The sequence below is a fragment of the Coenobita brevimanus genome, chromosome 101 (genome assembly GCF_032717465.1).
Source record: "Coenobita brevimanus isolate Jiangsu-jjx chromosome 101, ASM3271746v2, whole genome shotgun sequence".
Classification (NCBI taxonomy): domain Eukaryota; kingdom Metazoa; phylum Arthropoda; class Malacostraca; order Decapoda; family Coenobitidae; genus Coenobita; species Coenobita brevimanus.
In genome coordinates this window covers 9,756,639-9,781,638 of record NC_137054.1, presented here as the reverse complement: position 1 = coordinate 9,781,638, position 25,000 = coordinate 9,756,639, and the positions used below count along the sequence as shown (strand labels likewise).

The 25,000-nt window shown below is 42.0% G+C and overlaps 1 protein-coding gene across 1 annotated transcript in view; it reads left to right on the top strand.

Moving 5' to 3' along the window:
* Window positions 1–25,000, top strand: part of LOC145414848 (PDF receptor-like) — a 180,560-nt gene that overhangs the window by 110,640 nt on the left and 44,920 nt on the right. The window contains exons 4-5 of the mRNA XM_080284270.1: window positions 12,049–12,152; window positions 20,315–20,456. Coding sequence (XP_080140396.1) covers window positions 12,049–12,152; window positions 20,315–20,456 — 246 coding nt within the window. The remainder of the gene's footprint in view (window positions 1–12,048; window positions 12,153–20,314; window positions 20,457–25,000) is intronic.

The following is a 25,000-nucleotide window of genomic DNA, read 5'->3' as shown; positions in this document are numbered from 1 at the left end:
GCAAGTGGACTAACAGATGAGATGAAGTGATCGAAAAGATACAAAAGTGAAAGAGATACACAGAACAAACTAGAAAGAGCAATCAATAAGTGCAATACCCACGCCCAACATTAGACTTTGCTTTGTGACCTTGACCTCTGACCGATTGATTTAAAAACCTAAAGATTTCATTTATACTTAACCCTTAACACTCCCACCAAGTTTGGTCTAAATCGGATCTAAACTGTTCAAGTTGACCTTTCCTTCTGACCATGACCTTAAACATTTCTCTGTGATCTTCGTTATCCTAAACTGCTTAAGTTAACCTCGCCCTGTGACCCTGACCTTAAGACTATTGCTCCCAAAAAGTACAAGTCAAACCCTTGGCTGATCCTCAATTCTTCCATCAAGTTTGGTCCATACCAGATCAGAACTGTTGTAGTTATGTTGTTCACACACACACACACACACACACACACACACACACACACACACACACACACACACACACACACACACACTAATCAAACAACATCCCTTCTCGTTTAGTGAGCGTTGATGTAATAAGATCATGCGGTGAAAGCAAAATAAGAACGTAAAAGAGAGACAGGCAACCACAAGCCAGCAAGCCAGACAAACCCTAACCTAACCCACCAGATCAACCCAGCCTTAACCTGACACTCGCCACGAAGCCCCGTTAAGCCAGGATGCAATAAGGTCCAAAGCCACTTGCCTCACCTAACCCAGCCCTCAGACAGCAATAGGGAATTAATGCTCAATGAATGCCGATAATACGCCTTTGTTGTGCTGGGCCTAGGATAACAGAGCTTGGGGAATGTGTGGGTAATAGATAGATGGATGGATAGATAGATAGACAGATGGATGGACTGATGGATGGATGGATGAGTGGATGGACAAAGGCGGACGTATAGATAGATATAGATGGATAGATGGATAGACAGACAGACACAGACAGATAGACAGACAGACAAATAGACAGACAGATAGACAGATCATGGACGGATGGGTGAGTGGATGGAAAGACTGACAGATAGATGGAGATAGAAAGATTGATAGATGGATGGATGATTAAGTGGATGTACACAGATAAATACACAGATGGATAGATATAAACAGATAGACAGATAAACAGACAGACAGATAAATAGATACACAGATGGACAGATAGATACAGATAGACAGAACATTACATTTGCGAAGGTTAGAGCGAGTACACATGATAAAACGTGAGAGGGTTAGTAATGTTAACTGTGAAAGATACGTAGATAAGATGTGACAGATAAAATAAAAGGGCCACAGTTTGCGATAGATAGAATCATAGTTTCCCGTAGATAGAGCGAATATGTAGATTGCTGGTTGCCATAGAGAGATAGATAGATAGATAGATAGATAGATAAAATATAGTGTAACAGGCAACAGACAGAGTGCATGGTTTACGGTAGGCAGCAGATAAAATGATCGATTATGGCCACCGACTTAAGGTTATTCTTTTAAACACACACACACACACACACACACACACACACACACACACACACACACACACACACACACACACACACATATACACAACACACACCACACACACACACACACACACACACACACACACACACACACACACACACACACACACACACACACACACACACACACACACACACACACACACACACACACACACACACACACACACACACACACACACACAGTCCAAATTCATCACACTGAAACAGGTCAACCCACACGGTCGACCTGGGTAATCAATGACAATAATGTGTAGAGGAAATCGAAGAAAACATTTAGACATTTCTGATAACCAGTGTAATGAGATGCTATTGTTGCACCGTAGGACGCTTTGTGACATATGAGAGAAGTGTACTGATGTGTATGGGAGGCTCTGTGAAAATTATATGAGAGAGGTGTACTGGTGTGTATGGGAGGCTTTGTGAAAATTATATGAGAGAAAGGTACTGGTGTGCATGGGAGGGTTTGTGATGAGAGAGATGTACTGGCGTGTATGTGTAACTCTGTGGTGCATGAGAGGTGTATTGGTGTAAATATGAGGCTTTGTGATACATGTGAGTGAGGTGTACTGGCGTTTATATCAAGCTTTGTGATATATACCGGTAAGTTAAAACAGTGTATATATATGAAACTAATAAAATGTAAGAGAGAGTGTACTGCTCGCTTATGTATTAGCTGGTGCAATGAATGAAGTTGTATGACATACATGAAAAGCTTTATTAATGCATACCGTATGTGGAACTCTGGAGATATGTGAGGCGTGCTGGTGTATATGGGACACTATGTGATATATGAGGGTTAGGCTATACTGGTGCATATATGAAACTGTGATACAAGAGAGGTATATTGCTGTACATATGAAACCATGATTACACTGCACACTAATAATTGTTGGAATGTTATTCATCCTTCACCTCTTATTGTTGTACAGAGTTATTTCATTTTGGGCAATAACAAGTGAGTCTTAATAACTGAGAGAATCGTTACTATGACTGAAATGACGAATTTCTGTTTTATCTTCTGACTCCCCCAGTGATTATACTCGGAAAAAAACCATCAGTGATGATTAAAAAGAAACTGTCCAATCCATAACAAAAAAGAAAAAGGTCAACGTAGTGAAGGGTTTATTAGAATAACATGCCGTATAGATGAACGAATACTGTTTCTCCCAGTAAGGTAATTTAGAATGTTTGTATTGAGTGGTAGCAGGGTTAGAAATTTGTAAACTTTGACAAGTAGCCTACCAAACTATCAGATTTAGAAACTGAGTAGTCTGCCAGGATTTCAGGTAGCCCTAATGTTTACTGAGTTTATAATTACTCGCTTAAAAGCCGCCTTCGGCGGCCTCCGCTCAATATCAAAAGGCCAGAAATGAGTCATAACTCGGAAACCAGTGCCCCGATTGGACTGGAAACTGTTTTATTCTTCAAGTTTGAGCATTTTAACGGTACCTTGTTCTAACAAAAATTGCGCTACGTTGCACCGTTTTTGCTGTGTTACGGTAACACATAAACTAACAAACACTCAGAAATCGGATCATTATAACACAGATAAAGGGTACATTACAGAAGTGTTTATTCAGCTTTAGAAGGGACATTAGCAATAAAAAATCCATAACTAATGCTTCATTTTCTATTGCACTATTAGCTAAGTCTTGTACTGTTTTGGCAGTACCCTTCATAGGACGAGCAGTATGGAGAATTACGTTGTTTCTTAACATTTTTGGAAGTATCGGACGAGCGCATTACAGCCAATTTCAAATACTGGCTGAATAATATACCTGTACTCAGTAAAGACTAAATTAACGGATACGAGATTAATGTGGGCATGTGTTGACCTTCAGAGTACAAAAGGATGACTTAGTCTACATAAAACTTAAATGTAGGAGCGTGCTAGCTATAAAAGAAAATTGTGTTATAAAACTGATCTACCTCAAATTATGAGATGATTCCGATGTGTGTCCGAAGGTACAGAGTATTATAACTACACTATATACAAATATATATATATATATATATATATATTTATATATATTAATATATATATATATAGAGAGATAGATATATATATATATAGAGAGAGAGAGAGAGAGAGAGAGAGAGAGAGAGAGAGAGAGAGAGAGAGAGAGAGAGAGAGAGAGAGAGAGAGAGAGAAGAAAATTGTGTTATAAAACTGATCTACCTCAAATTATGAGATGATTCCGATGTGTGTACGAAGGTACAGAGTATTATATCTACACTATATACATATATATATATATATATATATATATATATATATATATATATATATATATATATATATATATACGAGCAGGTAAACATACTGTACAAAGATATATATAATGTACATCATAATAATTCATATTATATGAAGTAATGTGGATGGTGGGGGCGCTCACCATCCACTCACTAGATGTAGTGCTGCTCTCGGGTGTCTGCCATTTCCTTTCCTCCCTCCAATCCTTCCTTCCTCTTCTGTCTTTATTTCAGTCTTTCCACGTTCTCCTGCCTACGAGTGACTTTACACTCCTTCTTTTGTCCTTCATTCTTTCCTCTTCCTTCTGCCTGTGATTCAGCACTGAATGACATGCCGAATTGTTTCCTGTACAGCAGGAAACCATTTACTACGCTGGGTGGTAACCATATACTTCGTAACCAAATTATGGCGCCTGGTAGTTTAGTGGGTAATTATGGCGCTCCAATCGGACTGAGCCAGTGAAGGTTTATATCCAAGGGGTTTGTTGGGGTTATTGCTCACATAATGCCACTGAGGGATGAGTGAGGCTGGTCACTCATCTTAAATGTCAGGACCAACTTCCCTAGCCCCGGGCTCCTACGCTCCTCATGGGGCAACGTAGGATTGGATGATGGATGGCATGGATGGATATGAAGTAATTTAATGACTTGCGTATAGGTATTTGAAAAAGCTTAAAGGAAAAAAACGTTTAGTAGTGACACTGTACGGTAAGCAGAACTTTATGGAATGTAATTTCACGGATGACGCGATTGTGTGGTGTGCGAGGCCAACAAAAACAGCCGTAAACATAAAAAGCAATGTCATTACTCGGAAGGGACAATGAATTACAAAGGAACATCCACGTTTATAACCGCTAGCTGTGAAAAGAAAAAAGTTAATTCAGTTATGCAGATAAGATAAAAAAAAAAATGCTGCCTACAGTAACGGATGCTGTTTTATTTACTCATTTTCTGTCTGTCTGTCTGTCGCTGCTAAAATGGAAAAAATCACCCGTACACCAGAAGGAATAGAATACTAGAGCTGTCGGGATCACGAGCGGGTTATCATGGACGGTATCAATTCTCTCGGGCTCCTATGACTCACTCCCAACTGAATAAAACCGTCGGGCGTTAGCAGGAATATAACAGCAGAGTTGTCGTGATCATGAATGGGTTAAGGAGAAGAGAAGGAATATGGTGGCTCCAATGACACACACACACACACACACACACACACACACACACACACACACACACACACACACTATATTTCTGACATGATCGAAGGAGGCGCATCAATGAAGAAAGTACCAAAAAGGGTAGGTGCCAATGGTTAAGCATGTGAGATGATGCAAGGATTCCGGGAGCTTGATTAGTGTGTTAATGAATGTGTGGCCCAACTCACGCAGTCAGCATGATATTGATGGTTCTTCCCTTTCGTTCTTTTTATGCCCTTGTTTTCTGGAGTGTACCTCACCCTGTCCTGAAGTGTGAGGAAAGATGATGATGATGATGAGAAAAAAATAAAAGCTGCCATGATGATGATGATGATGATATGATGACTGATGATGATGACGACGATGATGATGATGAATAAGTAAAGGAGATAATACTGCCATGACGATGATGACAACGACGATTAAAAAGCGAAGAAAAAAAAATCCTTATATTACACTACCGTATCAAATAACTGAATGCATTTATTGACATGACTGAACCAATAAAAAAATCATTTAACCGTGCGTCCTGGCCAACAATATTTCAGTTACGTTGGTTCAGTCACATTAATTCCAATCTGTAACTCGCTCGTTCGAATTGGCAGCAAGAGTCATTAGCCAACGCATCAACTGCAATGTATTTTTTTCAATCCTTTTTCCCCCCTACGGTCAATCTCCCTCTCCCGTGCCTGGCCAATAACCTTTGAATTGATGTGGATTACTCTACTTTTTTTTTTTTTTTTTTTTTGGGGGGGGGGGGGGGGGGCGGGTCTGGTTGTTTGTTAGTTTTCTGTCTATCTACGTGACTGCCTGCCTGTTTCTTTGTAATTTTATTTCTGTCTGTCTGTCTGTCTGTCTGTCTGTCTGTCTGTCTCTCTCTCTCTCTCTCTCTCTCTCTCTCTCTCTCCCTTAGTTTTTATCTCTTTCCACATGTCTGCCTTCTTGTGTGGTTCTACGTTACTTGTTTGTCTGTCCTTTTCATCTTATGTCTGTCTGTGAGTCTGTAATACCCCCATATCAAATAATCAATCCAAAGATTTATATATATATATATATATATATATATATATATATATATATATATATATATATATATATATATATATATATATATATATATATATATATTTCCACAGATAAACGATCAAGGTTGAAATTACCAAGTCTGAATAGCTTTTGCTGATGCATATACCTATCTCGAATTAACACTCTAGCATCAGTGCACTCTATGGGCTTTGAAAATAAATATGGGGCGTAATAATGTCAGACCATTAACTCAGGTCAGGCGTATTCACTACCGAAAGCTATTCAAACTAGGTTATATTAACCCTGCTGGATTACAATATATATATATATATATATATATATATATATATATATATATAACACGTACCGTATACAGTACTTGTAACCTATGGTGGTAGGTAGTGGCGACCATCATCCACTCACTTGATGTTGTGCTGGCTACTTCTTCCTTCTTCTCTATCACTCTTTTTCTGTGTCTGCCTTCCTCTCTTCCTATTTCTGCCATCATTCCTGTCAATTTTTATTACTCCTCTTTCCTTTTCATGCGGTTTTACATTAAGTGGCAAGCCTAATGGTTTCCTGTAAACCAGTAAACCATTTACAACGCTGGTGGTAACCATATAACCAACCCACACGTGTTCACTAGATGTCAACAATTGGGTTGGCGGAGGGTTAGTGTCCCTCTCCGCAAAATAACTAGCTCAAAGGCAAACGGTCACCCCTTACGGAATTATGGCGTCTGGCTATATATAGATACATAGATATAACGTACGGTACTCCCACACCCTCTCTATTTTATTTATATTTTTCTTAACAGGAACTATTGCATTTCTTTTCCACGACCATAGTTTACGAGACTGCAAAATCTGTCACACAATACATTCCAGCAAAACAGAAATACAAGACCATCAGCTCCCGTCCGTACTCGTAGCACTGTTTTGTTTACGCAAATTACCCGGCGTTGACGTGGGGCGTTAATTGCGTTACGTCTCATTCCCATTGATTTACCTTCAACGCCCGCCTGATGAATATGTTTTAGCTGGGATTTGAAAATACATAGGTGTGAATTTTCGGGCAAACTTTTGATTTTTCGTATTTTAAAGCCAGAATCGACTATGAAAACTTGGGTGACTTTTTTTCTGTGCACTCGCTTTCACCAGACAATTTTGTTCAGGCTAAGATTATTTTTTTATAACTGTGGGGTTAGAATAAGAAATCATTAACATCTCCACTACCAGGCAGCTCTTATAAACTGAATAAAATCGTCTGTCAGGAGCATGAGTGAACGTTGACAATTCACCACAACGAAGGGATGAAGGCCAGACTCAGCTGTAGTGTTATAGGATGTAGGCATAAACCCTGACTCACTGTTATAAAATGTACTCGTATATAGTGTTTGGACAGAACTCACACAAATCATGATAGGATTTATATATTTTAGGACCAAGATTTATATATTTTAAGGGCAGATATCAAAGTCAATATTTCCTGACTGACTTATTTTAGGGATCTCATAATCAGTACTGAAGGATGCATATATTTAAGGCATGAACTCAGATTCAGTGTTACGTATGTGAGATTCTTGCCGGTGTATTTTAAGAGCATACCCATCATACTCATACGTAATATTTTAAGATTTGTTCGCACTATAGTTCGAGTATTTTTCTGTTTGGGTACAAATGCCGGTATGTGTCCTTACTCTATCCATAGGTGATATGGAAAAAAAAAAAAGTCAGAATGATGATAGATATTACAGATGGAGCACACATATTACAGATGGAACACATATATTACAGATGGAACACAGATATTACAGATGGAACACAGATATTACAGATGGAACACAGACATTACAGATGGAACACAGAATTAGTATTTGGAGAACTGTATACTTTAAGAGCCAGTAATCAGAATCAGTATTTTAGGATGTATTAATGGCCAGGACTCAGGTGTACAATTTTCAGGTGGGGATTTGGGGTGGGAGGAGGAGGATGAAACATGGCCCTCCATTTTATATGAAATAGGTGGGGTATATTTTACTGAAAGATCTTGCTTCCAATGCTTTCTGGACTAAAGGTGTGTGTGTGTGTGTGTGTGTGTGTGTGTGTGTGTGTGTGTGTGTGTGTGTGTGTGTGTGTGTGTGTGTGTGTGTGTGTGTGTGTGTGTGTGTGTGTGTGTGTGTGTGTGTGTGTGTGTGTGTGTGTGTGTGTGTGTGTGTGTGTGTGTGTGTGTGTGTGTGTGTGTGTGTGTGTGTGTGTGTGTGTGATGCAAACTTTGCGAGGAAATCAGTAAGAGATATCAAGAGACTCCAAGATCAAAAGTTCCTAAGGACTCTCTGGAATGTGACTTAAGGAAAAAAAGAAAAAATAAGAAAGAAAAAAGAAAAGAAACGGGTAATCAATGACGTCACTATACAGTATTACAAACAAATGACGTCACCAAAGTAAACAAAACATGACGTCACCATATCGAAGGAGAAAATATAACGTGACAGTATTGGAGGAAATCTAAATGACGTCACGTACTGAAGAGGAAACATTAATGACGTCACCGTATTGAAGAAGAAACATTAATGACGTCACCGTACTGAAGAGGAAACCTAAATGACGTCCCCGTACTGAAGCCCTGAAGGTCATTTTCGTCCTTCATCCGGTGCTTCATGCCAGCCCTTCATTCCATAGTATTGTGTGGCCAGGTAAAGCTGGCTTGGGCTTTATGTTAATATAGGGCAGCTTTAGGAATGTGGAAGGCTTTGTTATATCTGTCTACCTGCCTATTTTCTATCTATCTATCTATCTATCTATGTGTCTGTCTGTCTGTCGGGTTGTAACTACCTTTGATTCTGTCTGGTCTTTTTCTGTCTAGGTATTTGTCTATCTACCTATCTATCTGGCTCTATCTATTTTTTTTCGTCCGTCCAGTGTATTTATCTGTCTATCTGTCAGCTTTCCCGTCTGTCTGTCTGTGCTTAGCTACTTGTCCTTTTGTCTGTCTAACTGGCTTTGTCTTTGTCTGTCTGTCTACTGAAGCCTGTTCTGGATTGCTGTCTAATTGCCTTTCTGTCTACTTATCTATCGAGGAGCAGAAGGAATGTGAGGCAGAACTGGGGTTTGATTATCTACCTATCTGTCTATCTAGTTCATCGCTCTCTCTCTGACTATGTCAATCTATCTATCAGTATGTCTATCTTGGAGTTTATCAATCTATCTATCTATTTATATTTTCCGATATCTGTCTAGCTTGGAGTCTATCTATCTATCTATCCATTTATCTATCTGTGTAGCTATCTATTCTGCCTGACTAGCTGAGGTATTGTACTAACATGAGGGAGCTGTGGAAACACTGGAGAGCTGAAGCATGCAAAGGAGATAGAGCTGTTTATCTATCTACCTACCTGTCTATCTATCTGTCCATCTATCTATTTATCTATCCCATATGTCCGTCCCAGTGTCTGTCCGTAAATATGTCTGTCAGTCTATCTATCTATCTATACCTAATTTTCTGTCTGTCTGTCTGTCTTTTCGTCTATCTGTCTTCCTTACATGGGGCAGCTTCAAGTATGTGGACGGCTTGTTTATCTATCTACCCATCTATTTTCTATCTATCCATCTGCCTGTCTATCTATTCGTCTGTCTCTCGAGGGACTACGAATGCTACCTTGGGAGGAGTTGGCCTTGTCTTTTAACCTACTTGTATACTTTTCCTTCTATCTATCTATCTATCCATCTATTTATCTACATGTCTGGCTATCTGCTGTGAAAATGTTTATATGTCTGTCTCTTCATCGGTTTATACATGTCTGTCTTTCTGTCTATTTGTCTATCTATCTAGCTATCTATTTCTGTCTATCAGTCTATCGAGAGCTGCCATTAAGTAGGGATAGGAAGAGCTGGGCCTTGTCTGTCTATCAATTGTATCTATCTCTGCATATTGGTTTCCCTGTCTATCTATCTGTCTACTTGTCTGTGTCTATTCGTTTGTCTGTCTATCTATTTTCCATCTACCGCCTTCCTATCTATCTACTGTACTGATCTGTCTATTTATCGATCAATTTGTCTCTTTGTATCTATTTGCCTGAAGATCTGTTTGTTTCTCTGTCTGTCTGTATGTGCTTATTTCTTTATCTATCAGCCCATCTACCTCATTATCTATCTGCTTGTTTATCTATCGCAGGGCTAAAGGAATGTGGAGATGAAATACTTGGGTCTTGTGAGGAAAGCTGGGTGCGTTACTCTACCTGTCCATCTATCTATCTATCTATCTATCTATCTGTCTGTCTATCTATCTACCTACCTATATATCTATATCTATCTGTCTGTTAGTCTGTCTACCTATCAATTAATCTATATCTATCTTCCTAAGTATCTATCTATCTATCCAGCTATCTATCTATCTGTCTGTCTGTTACCCTACCAATCTATCAATATCTATCTATCTATCTATTCATCTACCTACCTATCTATTCATGTGTTTGCTTTCTTATTTGTTTCTCCTTATTCACATGCTTGTTTTTCTCTCTCTCAATCGGTTTCCCATCTCTATCTATCGAACTGCGCATTCGTTTATATATCTATCTATCCATCGGTTTGTCTATCTACTCCTCTATCTACCTGTCGATCTGTCTTTCTACTACTCCGTTCATACATCTGTCTCGGGCTATCTATATTCTTGACTATTTCTGTGCATCTCTTTGCCTTTATTTTGTCTATCTACTTATCTATACGACTGGCCATATATACTGTCTATCTCTCGCTATATCTATCAGTCTACCTCTTTGTTTATCTATCCGTTTACCTACTATCTATCGAGGGCCGGGAGGAATGTGGGAGTGGGAATAGTTGGATCTTGTAAGGCGAGTCGGCTTGGGGTGTACGTATCGATCTACTTCTCTATCTATCTATTTATCTATCTGCCCAAGCTGAGGGAGATAGATGAGTCTAGTAGTGCGGGGCCGATAGATGTGTTAGCACGGAGGTGGCTCGATCAACTTATGTGTCTATCTATCTGACAATCTATCTATCTATCTATCCGTCAATGGAAACAGCACTAGGTAAATATCTACCTATATTTACGTATCTATCTATATCTATCTATCTATCAGTTTAATATTTCTATTCCGTGCCAATTCGAGTGCCGGAAGAGGCGTAAAATCAACAGCTAACAAGACTCCTAAACACAGCGCTACAAATGAACGCAACTAGGATATGCTCACTAGAGTTACCCCTCCACTAACAACAACTTTACGCCACCTGACTTTGCCTTACTCTGTTTAGCCTCTCTCTTACCTGCCTCTCGTTCTCTCATCCCCTCTTATACCTTCTGTCTGTATCTAAACACCTTTCCTATGAGGATGCGATGTTCATTTTTCTTATTATTATCACACTTCTTTCAACACTGGGGACACTCTCTTAATGAAGTGGTTAAAATCGATCTCCATTATAATTCTCCACTCTGAGAAGTCTCCCTAAAGCTATATAATATCATCACAATAGCATGAATAAAAAAATACATGTTGGAGTACTAGGGAATACAGGGTATCGCTAAATACTATAGGAGTTGAGCACACTGATCTGTAAAACCTGAAGAGAGTGACGGAAAGCCTTGATACTTAAGATGCTCCCGAATCTTTGAAATAGTAAATAAATAAAAGATTATATAAAGTTAACTGCCTAAAGTGACCTGTTCTCACATCTCGTAACACAGCCCACCTAAAACATACCCAGTTCTGCCCTACATTAACCTACCTAAAGATACCCAATTCTGCCCTAAACTACCCTACGTAAACATACCCAAGTCAGCCCAGCACTCCCATACCATATTCCATTCTTACGTACTCTGCCCTGCTGGTTCCTACAATACCACCTGCTCTTCACCGTAGCCTACAACATCCTACCTTCTGTCTTTCCTAACCCTGCCGTCCCACCCAACCGTCCTCTCTGTCCACTCCTAACCTAATCCAGTCTAATCGAACAGCCAAACCAATCTAATCTACCTCTACCTAACCTTACCTAACCTGACCCCCTTCTCTTTCCCCTCTACAGCTGAAACTGCAAGTGGCCGAGGTGAGCAGGGTTATAGAGACGGTGGGCCTCTCCCTCTCCCTTGCCTCCGTCCTCGCATCGCTGGCCATCTTCTCATACTTCAGGTACGGTGGGAGAGGGGAAGGGAGAACGAGGGCTGGGGTGAGTGTTGGTGGGAGGGGTGGATGTGTGTGTGTGTGTGTGTGTGTGTGTGTGTGTGTGTGTGTGTGTGTGTGTGTGTGTGTGTGTGTGTGTGTGTGTGTGTGTGTGTGTGTGTGTGTGTGTGTGTGTGTGTGTGTGTGTGAGAGAGAGAGAGAGAGAGAGAGAGAGAGAGAGAGAGAGAGAGAGAGATGTAGATGAGTGGTATGAATGAGTGGGTTGGTGAATGTATGAATGCATGAATAATTCTGTGTATCTATGAAGGAATGAATAAACAGTTTAATGTATGAGCTCCCGTACTTTCTCTTTCCGTGTGTGTGGCTCCTACCTCATCCCATCTTTAAGGGTCAGGATGATGATAATGATGATGATGGTTATTATTATTATTATTATTATTATTATTATTATTATTATTATTGCATCTGTGACTGCCTTTCTCCCATCTACCTATCCTTCCGTTCCCTTATTACTTATTCCGTAACTCAAACCTATCCTTTCTTCTTTTTCTTCCTGATTTTCATTCCTCTTTTTTTATTCCCTGCCTTGTGTATCTTTGTCTCTATTTATGCAGCTCTAACTTTATCCTGTCAACCCTCTTTTCTCTTCTTTGTTTCCTCTTCAGTGTTTAATCCAAGCCATCTCTTTTGCTCTTTCTATTTTTTGCCAATTAATTTTTTCTTCTGTCTCGGTTTATCTCTCTCCTGTCAATCCTATCTTTTGTTCTGTGTCTGCTCTGTCAATTTACCAACGAGCTGTCAGTCTCCCCCCCCCCCTCTTCCTCCTCAAGCATCAAACCTTCTTTTTCTGTCAGTTGCTCTCAGATTCTCTCTCTCCTGTCTGTCATATCTTTTGTTCTGTTTCTCTTCTGTCAATTTACCCCCATGCTGTCAGTTCACTTCCCCCTCCTCCTTTCAGACAGGGTGGTTCATCTCACCCGTCGCCACCTGATTCCTGTCACTCTCCCTGTCTAACTTTGCTGTCACTCTGCCTTTCAACTGACGCTCCCCCTGACCCCCCCCCCTTCATCGACCCTGACCTTGCAAGACCATTACTCTCTCTCTCTCTCTCTCTCTCTCTCTCTTTATACCTGCTCCCACACACTCATCTCCCTAATACCTCTTTCATTCATGCTTCTCCTTTACCTTTATATCTCTACCCTCCATCATGCTTTTATTTCCCTTCTCTTCCTCATCTCTTCCCTCACTCATTCCTTCATCGTCTCCTTCATCCATCTCTCATTTATCTTTTGCTCTCACTCCTTCATTCATCTTCCTTCCTTCTCCGTTTGCCTTTTTCCTCTCCCTTCCTAATCTCTCCTTCTCCTTCCCTCCCTCTTTCCTCCTTCATTCATCTCTCCCCCATCACTCTCTTTCATTCACAACCTTCATTCTCCTCCTGTTTCATTCATCTTTTCCTTCACTCCTCCACTTGTTTTTTCTCCCCAAGTTTTTCTGTCCCTTTTTCTTCCATTATTTCTCCTTCCTTCCTCCATTCATTTCTCGTCTTTTCCTTCCCTCCTTCATTCACTTCTCCCCCGTTCTCTCTCCCTGCTTCAGATCTCTCTCCTCCCTCCTTCCTTTCCCATTTTGCTTATCTCTCATTCCTTCTCCTTCCCTCCATCATTAATCTTGCCTTCCTTCCTCCTCCCGGCATCATATGTTTCTCTTTCCTTTGTCCTTCTTTCCAGTTTTCGTTCGTCTTTTTTCATCTCTTTCCCTCCCTTCTTTAATATCTCTCCTCCTTTCGCCCTCCTTCCCTCTTTCATTCATTCCCATTCCCTCCCTCATTTTTTCTCCCTTTCTCCCAATCTAAATTCCTCCCTCCACCTCTCCCCCACCCTCCCATATCCCTCCCCCATGCATCTTTTCCTCCATCTCCTTGGTCTCCTCTATAAATGTCTCCCTCCTTCCTCCTTCTCTTCCTTCCTCCACTTTTACTTCCTTCTGTGTCTTCATGTAACTCCTCTCCTCCTTTCTTCTTCTTTCCTCCATCTCTCCATCTTCACTATCTTTCTACCCTTTTGCTCTCTTCCCCAACTCTTCCATTTCTCTCTCTCTCTCTCTCTCTCTCTCCACTATCTTTTTCTTTCGGTTCCCCTCTTTTATCATCTTCCTCTTCACCTTATCTCACTCGTACCTCCTCTCCTTTCCAACCTTCATCCTCTCCTGTTATCTTTTTCTTACTCCTTCTTCTCTTCCTTCTCATCTTTTCTTCCCCCTTCTCCTTCTCCTTCTCCTCTTCTTTCATCCTGTTTTTGCTTCATTTTCTCTTCACTTCTGCCCTTTTCTCGGGGGGACTCTCCTCCTCCTCCTACTATCCAGTACTCCATCAATCCATCACGACTTCCTTCCTTCCCCGCGCTTTCATTCCCTCCTCCCCTCCTCCTTGCACCTTATCTTCTTTTCTCTCTGTTTTTACATTTTTATCTTCCTCTCTCTCCTCTCCTTCCCTCCTCCTCCATATTTTCTCCACTTATTCCCTTTCCCATTACCTCATCCCTGCTTTCACTTCTATACCTCCTTTTCTTTTATCTCTCTCCCCCACTCTCCCCTCTCTCTCTCTCTCTCCCTCTCTCTCTCTCGCTGATCCTCCCTAATCTTTGGCTTGCTAACCTCCTCTGTCCACCCTCATTTCTATTTTTATACATCTTTCCTGTTCTTCCTCCTCTCTGCAAATTTTTCTTACGTCTTCTTGCTTTATTTCCGGGTGTCTTTTTCTCTCCTCTGTATCTTTTTATGCTGCCCTTTTGTCTCACTCTTCCTTTCATATTTCTTTTCCGTTCTGTGGCCCTCTCTCTATTTTCGTTTCTCTTCCTGTTTCGTTCATCCCCAATTTTAACACTTTCTCAAACACTCTCTCTCTCTCTCTCCCCTCACTTTTCTTATACCGATGTCCGCTCTTGTTACCCACGAATAAAAACTTCTGACCTTTTATCCTCTAACAAGGCCCTTTTAAAATATGAGGGGAGACCGCGAAAAAAAAAAAAAAAAAAGCGACGCACGTGATATTCTTGAAACATAAATCCTGTTGAGCTTTTTTTCCAGAAGCTCATGACTTCCGAGACCCATTGTCATACCATCTCCTGCTCTCTCTCTCTCTCTCTCTCATTGAGGTATAAAGCGAAACTGTGTCTGTCTCTTTATATTAAGGGGAGATGTGGCTGTGGTTGTGGTTGTGAAGTGGCCAAAAATACCTCCTGTCTCTCTCTCTCTCTCTCTGAAGAAAAAAAATATTGCGCAAATGTGATGGCTGCCTGTGAGATGACGCCAGGATTTCGGTGACTTAAATGATGCTTGAATGATCTTTGAAGCCCACTGTACTGGTCATGCGTTTGATATTTCTCTCTCTCTCTTTTATCTTTCCCTTTAATTGCTCTAGGGTACTATGACACCTCGTCTTCAAGTTAGCAAGGGAGCCAGGATACACCCACCTCGACATACATACTAACACAGACCTACAAAATACACCCCCCCTCCCCACACGCACGCTGCTGACCCACCTCACTCTTCTGTAGCAAGACTTTTCCTAAATCTTTTTCCTGGCTCGCCGTGGCTGGCAGAGGTATCAAGATAGCTGTGCCAACCTTGTCCGGGGGGAAGGGGGCATGACAAGAGAGGAGGAGGAGGAGGAAGATAAAATGGCTGGGAGTGAAGAGAAAGGTGAAGGCGGGACATGAAGGAAAAAAGTATAAGATAGTCAGAGAGTAAAAGATGATGAATGGAGATTAATGGGAGAAGAAGAGAATGGCAAGAAATAACAGGGAGAGTAATGGAAGGAGAGGAAGACAGGAGAATGGTGAGAAAGTAAGAGAGAGATGTTGTAAAGAAAAAGAGGAGAGAGGAAGGCAAGACAGAGGACATATGGTAATGGGATGATAGGAAAAACAAAAAATGAATTGTAAGAAAGAGGAGAAAGGGCCAGAGCATGAGTGGAGAATCATAAGAAATTAGAGAAGAATTATGGGATATATTGAGAAGTGAACAGCAGGAGCGGGACAGGAAGGAGAGTAAAAAAAAGAGAAAAATGACAAAGAGGCGAATGACAGAATCATCATCATCATCATCATCACCACCACCACCATCACCGTACTCCAAGTTTCCACAATTATGTTAGTGGGATGGGTAGGATCCAGAAATAGGAAAAGGATAGCAGAGACGCAGAAGAAACAATAAACAGGGAAACAGACCACATATCCAACACCATATCCTTCACGCCTTCAGAAATTCTCAGTCCTATCCCACAAAGATACGATTAATATGCCTTTTCTTTAAGTTGACTTCGTACCACCTGAAAACCAAGTTAACAGAAGCCTTGTGTCACGGGGTTTTTAAAATATCGCTGTGTTTTTATAATAAATGCTTAAATATTTTTTAAATTGATATTAATATTCAATAATATTGAAGAGCAAGGACAATGATTGTCTTGCTACATCAAGCAACGATTACTTTACGCTGACTTGCTACGATTCTCTAAGAACGAGAATTTATAAACTTTCTCGACAGTACACAGCAGAGACTAATTACTCACAAATGCTGAATTAGTACTGTTAGCCTCTGGAGAAAGTTACTTCACCCCTGACAATAAATAACTAATACTAATAATAATATCAGGTCCTTGCTGATGCATTAACTCCTATCTGGCACAACGGATTTTAAGTTAATACAACAAGACTGGTCTAAGTACCAGTTATGAATAGTAAAACGTTTATGCAAGCTAGGAGCTATATGGAAAATAAGCTTAATTTGGAGAAATGAAACAAGATTTTACTTTACATTAAGCTCAAGAAAAAGAACTGTTAAATTTATTGATTACAAAAAAAATAAATTTAACGTTACATTTCAAATCAAATCAATGAGACGCACTCACTCACTCACACAAAAGCTAAATACTTACGCCTAGGAAAAAAACCTTAATTAAACTCTTAAACTAGGATTACAAAAAGGAAATACCGGTCGATGAATGCTGTGTATCACCCGGGGGTGGGAGTTTGGAGAAACTGTCTCAGTGGAGTCTGAGTGCTAGGGACCTCTTCTCTCGCACTTCTGGAGCACAGGACCTCTCTCCGTCAGAGCAACAACTAGACTGCCCAAGTCGTGGGAAAGAAAAGCGGAGCACTAGGCCGCATTTTCTAACGGTCAGAGGCAAGCAGAGGCGAACAATAAAGAACAATAGTATCGCTCAGTACAGCACTTAGTGAAGTGCATTAAATCGGTCACTTTTGAAAACAGTGACGAATGTTTTGAAAAGTATACCCCGAAATGGAGGGAGAAACGGTTAGCTGAGCGATACACAGTGAGTTTTCCACTAATAGTTCGTGGCTTCTCACAAAAGGGAAATGTCGCGAATTGATTCGTGACACCTTGCAAACCTGACCCTGATCCCATTATGCTGGAAATTCTGATCACAGCTTCTCTTGGACCAGTGCTTCCCCTTCTCCTGTGTCTGGATCCTGACTATCACATATAATACTGGGATATGGGTACGTGTGAGGATGAAGAGAATGAGGGCGAAAAATTAACTGGAATCCGGATCTTGGTAGACTTCAAGGAGAACGTCGGCGTGGACGAAGGGAGCATCATGATCTTAATTGATTTGACTGTGTGTGTGTGTGTTTCTTACCAGTTTTTTTTTTTTTTTTTTAATCATTGGGCAATATAGGTGAAATTTGTGTATTACTACTGCTGCAACTTCTGTGTGGACATGACAGAGAGAGAGAAAGACACACACACACACACACACACACACACACACACACACACACACTGAATTAGTTAACCGGATTATTGTATTAACTGGGCAGGTTCTCGTCTCCCATGACAAATTTCCCCCTCTCCTATCATGACAGTTCTCTCTCCACTCCACTCACCCTCCATTCCACCCCACTCATCCAACTCTCCACTCACCCGCTTCACTCGCCCTCCACTCCATTCCATTCATCCATCTCTCCACTCACCATTCCACTCCATTCACTTTCAATTCACCCTCCACTCCACTCACCCTCCACTCCATTCCAGTCCACTCACCTTCCATTCCACTGCACCCCTCTCATCCACTTCTCCACTCACCCAATCCACTCATTCCTACTCCACAGATATCTATTTTACTCACCTAACACTTACTCTTGTACACTCACTTAACTCCTCGTTCATTACTTTCTTGCTCCATTCTTACACACACACACACCACTCACCTGCCACTTCTTTTCCCATGTTCAAGATGTCAAAGACCAAAAATGAAGCTTAAATATTCCGACATAACATTTTTTTAGAGACAGGCAAGAAAAGATTTTATGAGGAAAAATGATAGAAAAATGCGTCAGCGTTCGTTATTTTTGGAAAAGTTTCAAACGCTTTTCTACTTTCCCGTTTCATAATTTTTATCACCGTCCCTTCTTTGAGCTACTTGACTCATGGCTGATTTTTCATATTCACCATTCTCTCTCTCTCTCTCTCTCTCTCTCTCTCGCATTACTGATTTTTCCTTCTCACCAGTCTGTGTGTGTGTGTGTGTGTGTGTGTGTGTGTTGGTCCACCGATAAAAGAACATCTGGATGAAGAATATTCTTGCGTCCCCTCTGTTGTGGGGATAGTGAAAGCTTAAGCACTCCAACAGCATCTTCGGCCTCAGAATCTGTGCTGTCTCCAGATGATGAAGACGAAGAAAAATCCAAGATAATGTTTCTGTCTACTTCCTGAATGTTTATTTCACTTAGTTTCTTCAATTTACTGTATTGTATAAAACCTGCTTTTTTTGTAACTTCCTCTCCCTTCTTAATTAGAGTCATTAATTCCAACACTGGATCCCTCATTCCCTTTCTCTCTTTGTGCTAGTAGGAGTGCTTTATCCTCCTCAACTGTTAACAGCAGTATATATCATCTTGATGAGCGACATCAAACAGGTTACTGAAGTAGGGTTTTAACTCATCTTCTTTCTTGTCATGTACTGTACATCCGTCTTCTGTAATTTTTGTTTCTCAAGAGCTTCCACTACTTCGTCAGTTTCTCTAACTGGTTTACAGAATGTTGAACTACTCGCTCTGGAGTTGTTCCCGTCTTCTAAAAGGTTTCAACTTCTGCTGCTGTACACTAAACTGCCTTATGCTTGTTTTTCGTTGACTGAATATGGAAGTAAAGTCTCATAACATCTTCATTAGCTAGTAATTTTGCTTCCAACTAACTATCCTCAAAGCACTTAAGAAGGTAAAGTGTATTTCGTTTCCGGGGCATAACAGTCATTATGTCTATTAATACACTTGGTTAAAAAGAAAAAGTGTAAGTTTAGCCGATTCATTGCATTAGATATCTATCTATCTACAGGTATATACCTAGGCTGTTTCCCATCTAACGGGGGGTCGCCAAGATAGGGCTACACACTCACCAAAATACTCATCCATACACACACATTACTCGTATCTTTTCTTGTAAGGGGAGAGAGGATCGCTCCTCACCGCACCACACTGCAGAAGGGTCAACTGCGCAGTGCAATCCAGCGACATTCGTAGCAGGGCCCGGCAGCAGAGCTGGTTTACCCCTGCCACATAATAATGGACCCATCCCCTTCCCCGCACCTGACCCGATCAGCTGATTAGACCAGATGTGGGAGAACATTCCATCGGGGCCGCGTCACTATTTATGCATTCATAATTTCTTTCCATTCATCCCTATCACGCGCAACCACTCCCCCTTGCTCTACAGACATCCCTCCCGCATCTAACGCTCTCTCCCCACTGTCCATTAATCCTATTCGCGGTCTACCTCTCCGCCTTACACCTCTCACATCAGATCCAGTTATCTTTTTCACCAATCGCTCTTCAACCACTCTCTCCATATGCCCAAACCACAGCAACATATATATATATATATATATATATATATATATATATATATATATATATATATATATATATGCTTCACATGTTCATTTAGTGGCTGCTTCCGTTAGTTTTTAATTTCTAAGCTACTCCTCCCCTTTCTCTACTAATCTCTATCTCTCACTTCTCATTCATCAGTATCGACCCAACATTCCTCTACTCATACAGTACACCCCTACCTTTTACTACACTCCCCCTGTAACCCCCAACTCCCCTTCTCACCCTAACTCTTCCCTCTAACACCCCTCTCATCCCCAGGTCCCTGCGCAACAACCGTACTCGCATGCATCTGAATCTGTTTGTGGCCATGGTGATCCAGGTGATGGTGAGGCTGACGCTCTACATCGACCAGTACGTCACCCGCCAGGCAGCACAAACCTCCACTGGCATAGATAACACGGTGAGTGGAGGGAAGGGGAAGAGGAGCACGGTGGGAAGAGGTACGCTATGTTAGAAGGGTAGGTTGGACGGGAAGGGGAAAGAGGAAAAGAAGAGAGGAAGCAAATATGGGAAGAAAGAGACAGGGAAGGAAAGCAGTAAAGTAAGAAAGGAGAGATAGGGGGAAATTGGGAGAGCAAGATGGAGGAGCAGGATAGGCGGGAGAGAGGAACAGGGAAGAGAAATTTGTGAATGGGAGGTAAGGACGAATAGAGAAAGTAGGAATGAGGAGTATTGGGAAGAAAGGAAAAGAGAGATGGAAATAAATTAGCATAAAATACCAAAGGGAGAAAAAGAAGGAAGGAGCTGAGGGAAAGCCGAAGAAAGAGAGACAGAGAGGAGAATAATGAAGCGAAGGGGGAGGGGGAGAATTAAGGGAAGGGGTGGGTGAAGGCGTCTGGCTACGGTGATCCACGTGATGGTGCGGCTGACGTTCTGCATCGATCAGTACGTCATCCGCTATGCAGCCCACACCTCCACTTACGTAGACAATAAGGGAAGTGAAAGGGAGGCAGCGAGAGGGGGGGAGGGATGAATGTGGGGAATTTGGTAGGGAGTACAAATGGAGTACAAAGGAAAGCAAACTGCAACCTTCTTGCTTTCCCCAACCCTTCTTGCCCGTCACAAGAGCGTAAGATCACGGGTTAGGCATCTCATCTCTCTCCTGAGTGGCATTACGTCGGCGAGAAAATATAACCATCCTTCGGACTAAACTCTTACGGACTATATCCGGTTCAAGCACCTTAACTCTACACCACACAAAAAAACATGTCGGGATAACTGTGGCTTCAGCATCTCAATCCGACCTCCTCCTCTCTACATGACAGCACCAATCAACTTTCAAGTTTTCCACGGCATTTCTGTGTACGGCCGCAGGGGATGTGTTTGGTTTCTGTAATGATGCTTGTCTCGAGTTTTTGAGGGTTTGGGATTTTTCTGGAAGGTTTGTCTTCTGAAGTATCGGGAAGGAGGAAGTCTGACTGCGACAACTCTGGTACTGAATTCACGAGGGATCTCTGCTCATCATCCCAAACACTATAAATCCGGGCGTGTGTCTGTCTGTATGTGTAGAACAACTGAAAACGAAAAAAGGATTTCGATGAAGCGTGGCTGTATGGTAACGATGGAGTCTCAGATGTGCCCGCTTCAATTTCATGTCGACTGAAGATTTCTAAAAGGGTATTTTGCCCCGTAATTATTGCTCCCGCTGGTTTTATAGCTGAAAGGCCCGACAGGTCCGCTAAGCATTTGATCCTGCGTCCAGACAGAAATAATTGGTTTCGAGTAAGGTGAAGCGTTGTCCGGAAACAGATCTTATCTGAGCAGCCCGATAGGGACGCGATGCGCTTGTTCTTACGATAAACACGTCTCAATAGTCATCAAACATCGCCAGAGATACTTTTCTTTGGTAGTTAATTTTACAGTAATTTTCAGTAGACTTTGGTGCTGACGTGTTTGGTACTTGTATGGGTGGTTCTTGTATGGGTGAAGAGAAAAGCATACACAAACACGACTTAGGCTTAGGAAAGTTCATGAATACGGCCATTAGGGAAGAAGATGGCCACGGGTGTTTTAGGGTGAGATTTCTCGACAACTCCAAGGGAACACTTGTAATGCTGGCTGGAGCACCATTATAATAATAGATGAGAGCTAACAAAGCATATGAATTTACAAAAAGGGGAAAGGAGATATGAATGAGAGAGAGAGAGAGAGAGAGAGAGAGAGAGAGAGAGAGAGAGAGAGAGAGCAATAACTCGTTCTTGAGCCCACAGGCATTGAGAGCATGGTAAGGAGAAGGGAAAAAGGAGGGAAGCGGAAGACAGGGAGAGGAAGAGGAAGAGGAGAAAGAAAGAGAGGAAGAAATGCGGGAGACATGAACTAATGGAGGAAGGAGAGAGAGTGAAGGAGGGATATGGAAGACAGGGAGACGAGAAAGAGACACAAGGAGAAGGAAAGCAGAGGAGAACAAAGACCAAGAGAGGGGAAGAAAGGGAAAGACGGAGGAAAGAGAAAGAAAGAGAGGAAAAAAGAGGGATAGAGAGACATGCGCTGACAGAAGAAGGAATGAAGGGAATGGGAAGAGGAGGAAGAAGAGAGGGACGACGGGGGAGGGGGGTGTCAGAGAGGGGAGGGGGGTGTCAGAGAGAGGACGAGGGCGACAGGTAAGGCGGAGATGGAGGAAGCAAGAAAAAGGTAAAAAAGTGGAGGAAGTGGGAAGGAAACAAGGGAAGAAACAATAGTATAGAACGGAGAAGATGGTGAATGTTAGAAAGTGAAGAAGGAAGAAGTGAATGTGGACGAGAAGACGGAATAAAGGAACTGGGAAGAAAAGTCGGAAAAAAATGGTGGAAAAGAGAAGGAAGATGCAAGAGTGAAAGGAGGAAGGAAGGAAAGAAGGAAAGCTGAGGGCAGAAGGAAGGAAGAAACGAAGGAGTATTAGGTGGACGGAACGAGGAAAAGAAATGAGTACATGACAGTGGAAGGACAGAAAAATAAAGAGGAGAAAATATTAGGTAGGAAGGAAGGAAGGGAGGGAGGGAGGGAGGCAAGGAAGGCGCCATAAGGGTAGAGACGAAGGAAAGAAGTTAGGCAAGGAGGATAGAAGGAAAAAATGTATAAAGATAGAGACGTTGCTGCAATATCGAACACAGGAAGCGAATAGAAAATGGGAACAGGAGGATGAATATGGTACAGACGCGGAGAGGAGAAGAAAGGAGAGGGTGTATGTATGTACAGTATTTTTGGAGAGAGAGAGAGAGAGAAAGAGAGAGAGAGAGAGAGAGAGAGAGAGAGAGAGAGAGAGAGAGAGAGAGAGAGAGAGAGAGAGAGAGAGAGAGACTAAAACTGAGGGTGGTTCAATATTCATATTTCAATACGCTATTTTATGGTAGAAAGGCCGAGGTGAAGGGAGAAGATTCAGGAAGGGAGGGGTGAGGGGTGAGGAGGAGAAGAAGGGAGGGAAGGGGGAGAATGAAGACAGGAGGAAAGGGAAGTGAGAGAGGGGAGAAAGTAAAGACGGGGAGGAGGAACGGGGGTTCGGGAAGGGAGGGGTGAGGGGAGGGGGATTCGTGAAGGAAGAGGTGAGGGGAAAGGAGGTTCAAGAAGGAGGAAGATGAAGCAAGAGAGGAACCAGAAACAGAGATTTGAGGGGAAAAGGGAGCCAGAAAAAGCAGCGAGGGGAGAGGCAGGTGTGAGGGGATCTAGAGAGGGGATAGTGAGGGGAGAGAGGATGAGGGGAGAGGTGAAAGGGAAGGGGGTCTAAGAGGGGAGAGATGAAGGAAGAAGGGAAGTAAGGTGGGAGGGGATGGGGTGAAAAGTGGGGGTGATGTGGGGAGGAAGGAAAGAAGGGAGGGGTGTGGGAGGATGAAGAAATAAGAAAGTAAGAAAGGAGGGACGAAAGAAAGGAAGAGGAAAGGCAAAAGGAAATGAAAATAAACAAGATGCTAGGACTGAAGCAGACGAAGACAGAGAGCGGGAAAGAAATGAGTGAGTGGAAGTGTACGAGAGAAACGGAGAAATTAATGTGGAGAAGGAGAAAAGAAGAGGGCAGGCAAGAGGAAATGAAGAAGAAAGAAACAGAAATGAAGGAAAGGAGGGGGAAAGAAAGAGGAAAAATGAGAGGAAAAGAAGAAGTCAGAGAGAAAATGAGGAAAGGGCGAAGAGTGGGAACCGGAAGAATATAGGAAAGATTAAGAGGACTGAGGAAGAGTTGGGAGGAAAGAGGAGAGAGAAAGAAAGGACTGAAGGAGGGATGGAAGAAAAGATGAGGACAGAGGTGAGCAAGGATTAGACGGAGGAGTGAAGTTGCAAGAGGAGAAATGAGGAAAGACTGGGAAAGACGCAAGAAGTATTGACAGTATTTTAAGCGATGGGAGAGAGAGAGAGAGAGAGAGAGAGAGAGAGAGAGAGAGAGAGAGAGAGAGAGAGAGAGAGAGAGAGAGTCTGTGTGTTAATAGCTATTCTCGTATACTGACAAACCAGACATTACTGCTAAATTGATTTTCACACGAAATACATACATACATTCATACTACACATACATACGTCACACACACACACACACACACACACACACACACACACACACACACACATACACAGCCAATACAACACTTCAAATTTCACACACATCACTCTTCCAACAGTACCTACAGATACCTCCTTCTCTATTCATACTTCCCCAGCATGAGGAAAGGGTTAATTCTGGCCATCACTCTCCTTCCACGTACAAGATCCAGTCCCCCAGTGAACCTAATTTGGATTGATAACGATACACAGATACATATACAGTTATCATTCACTTTCTTATGCCTTTTTTTTTCCTGGTTGATATTTCCCTCTAACAGTGACTACATTCCACCCATTCACTTCAATACTCCACCCACCCACTCCTCCACACCCACTCTCCTACTCCACCCACCCACTCCTCCACACCCACTCTCCTACTCCACCCACCCACTCCTCCACACCCACTCTCCTACTCCACCCACCCACTCCTCCACACCC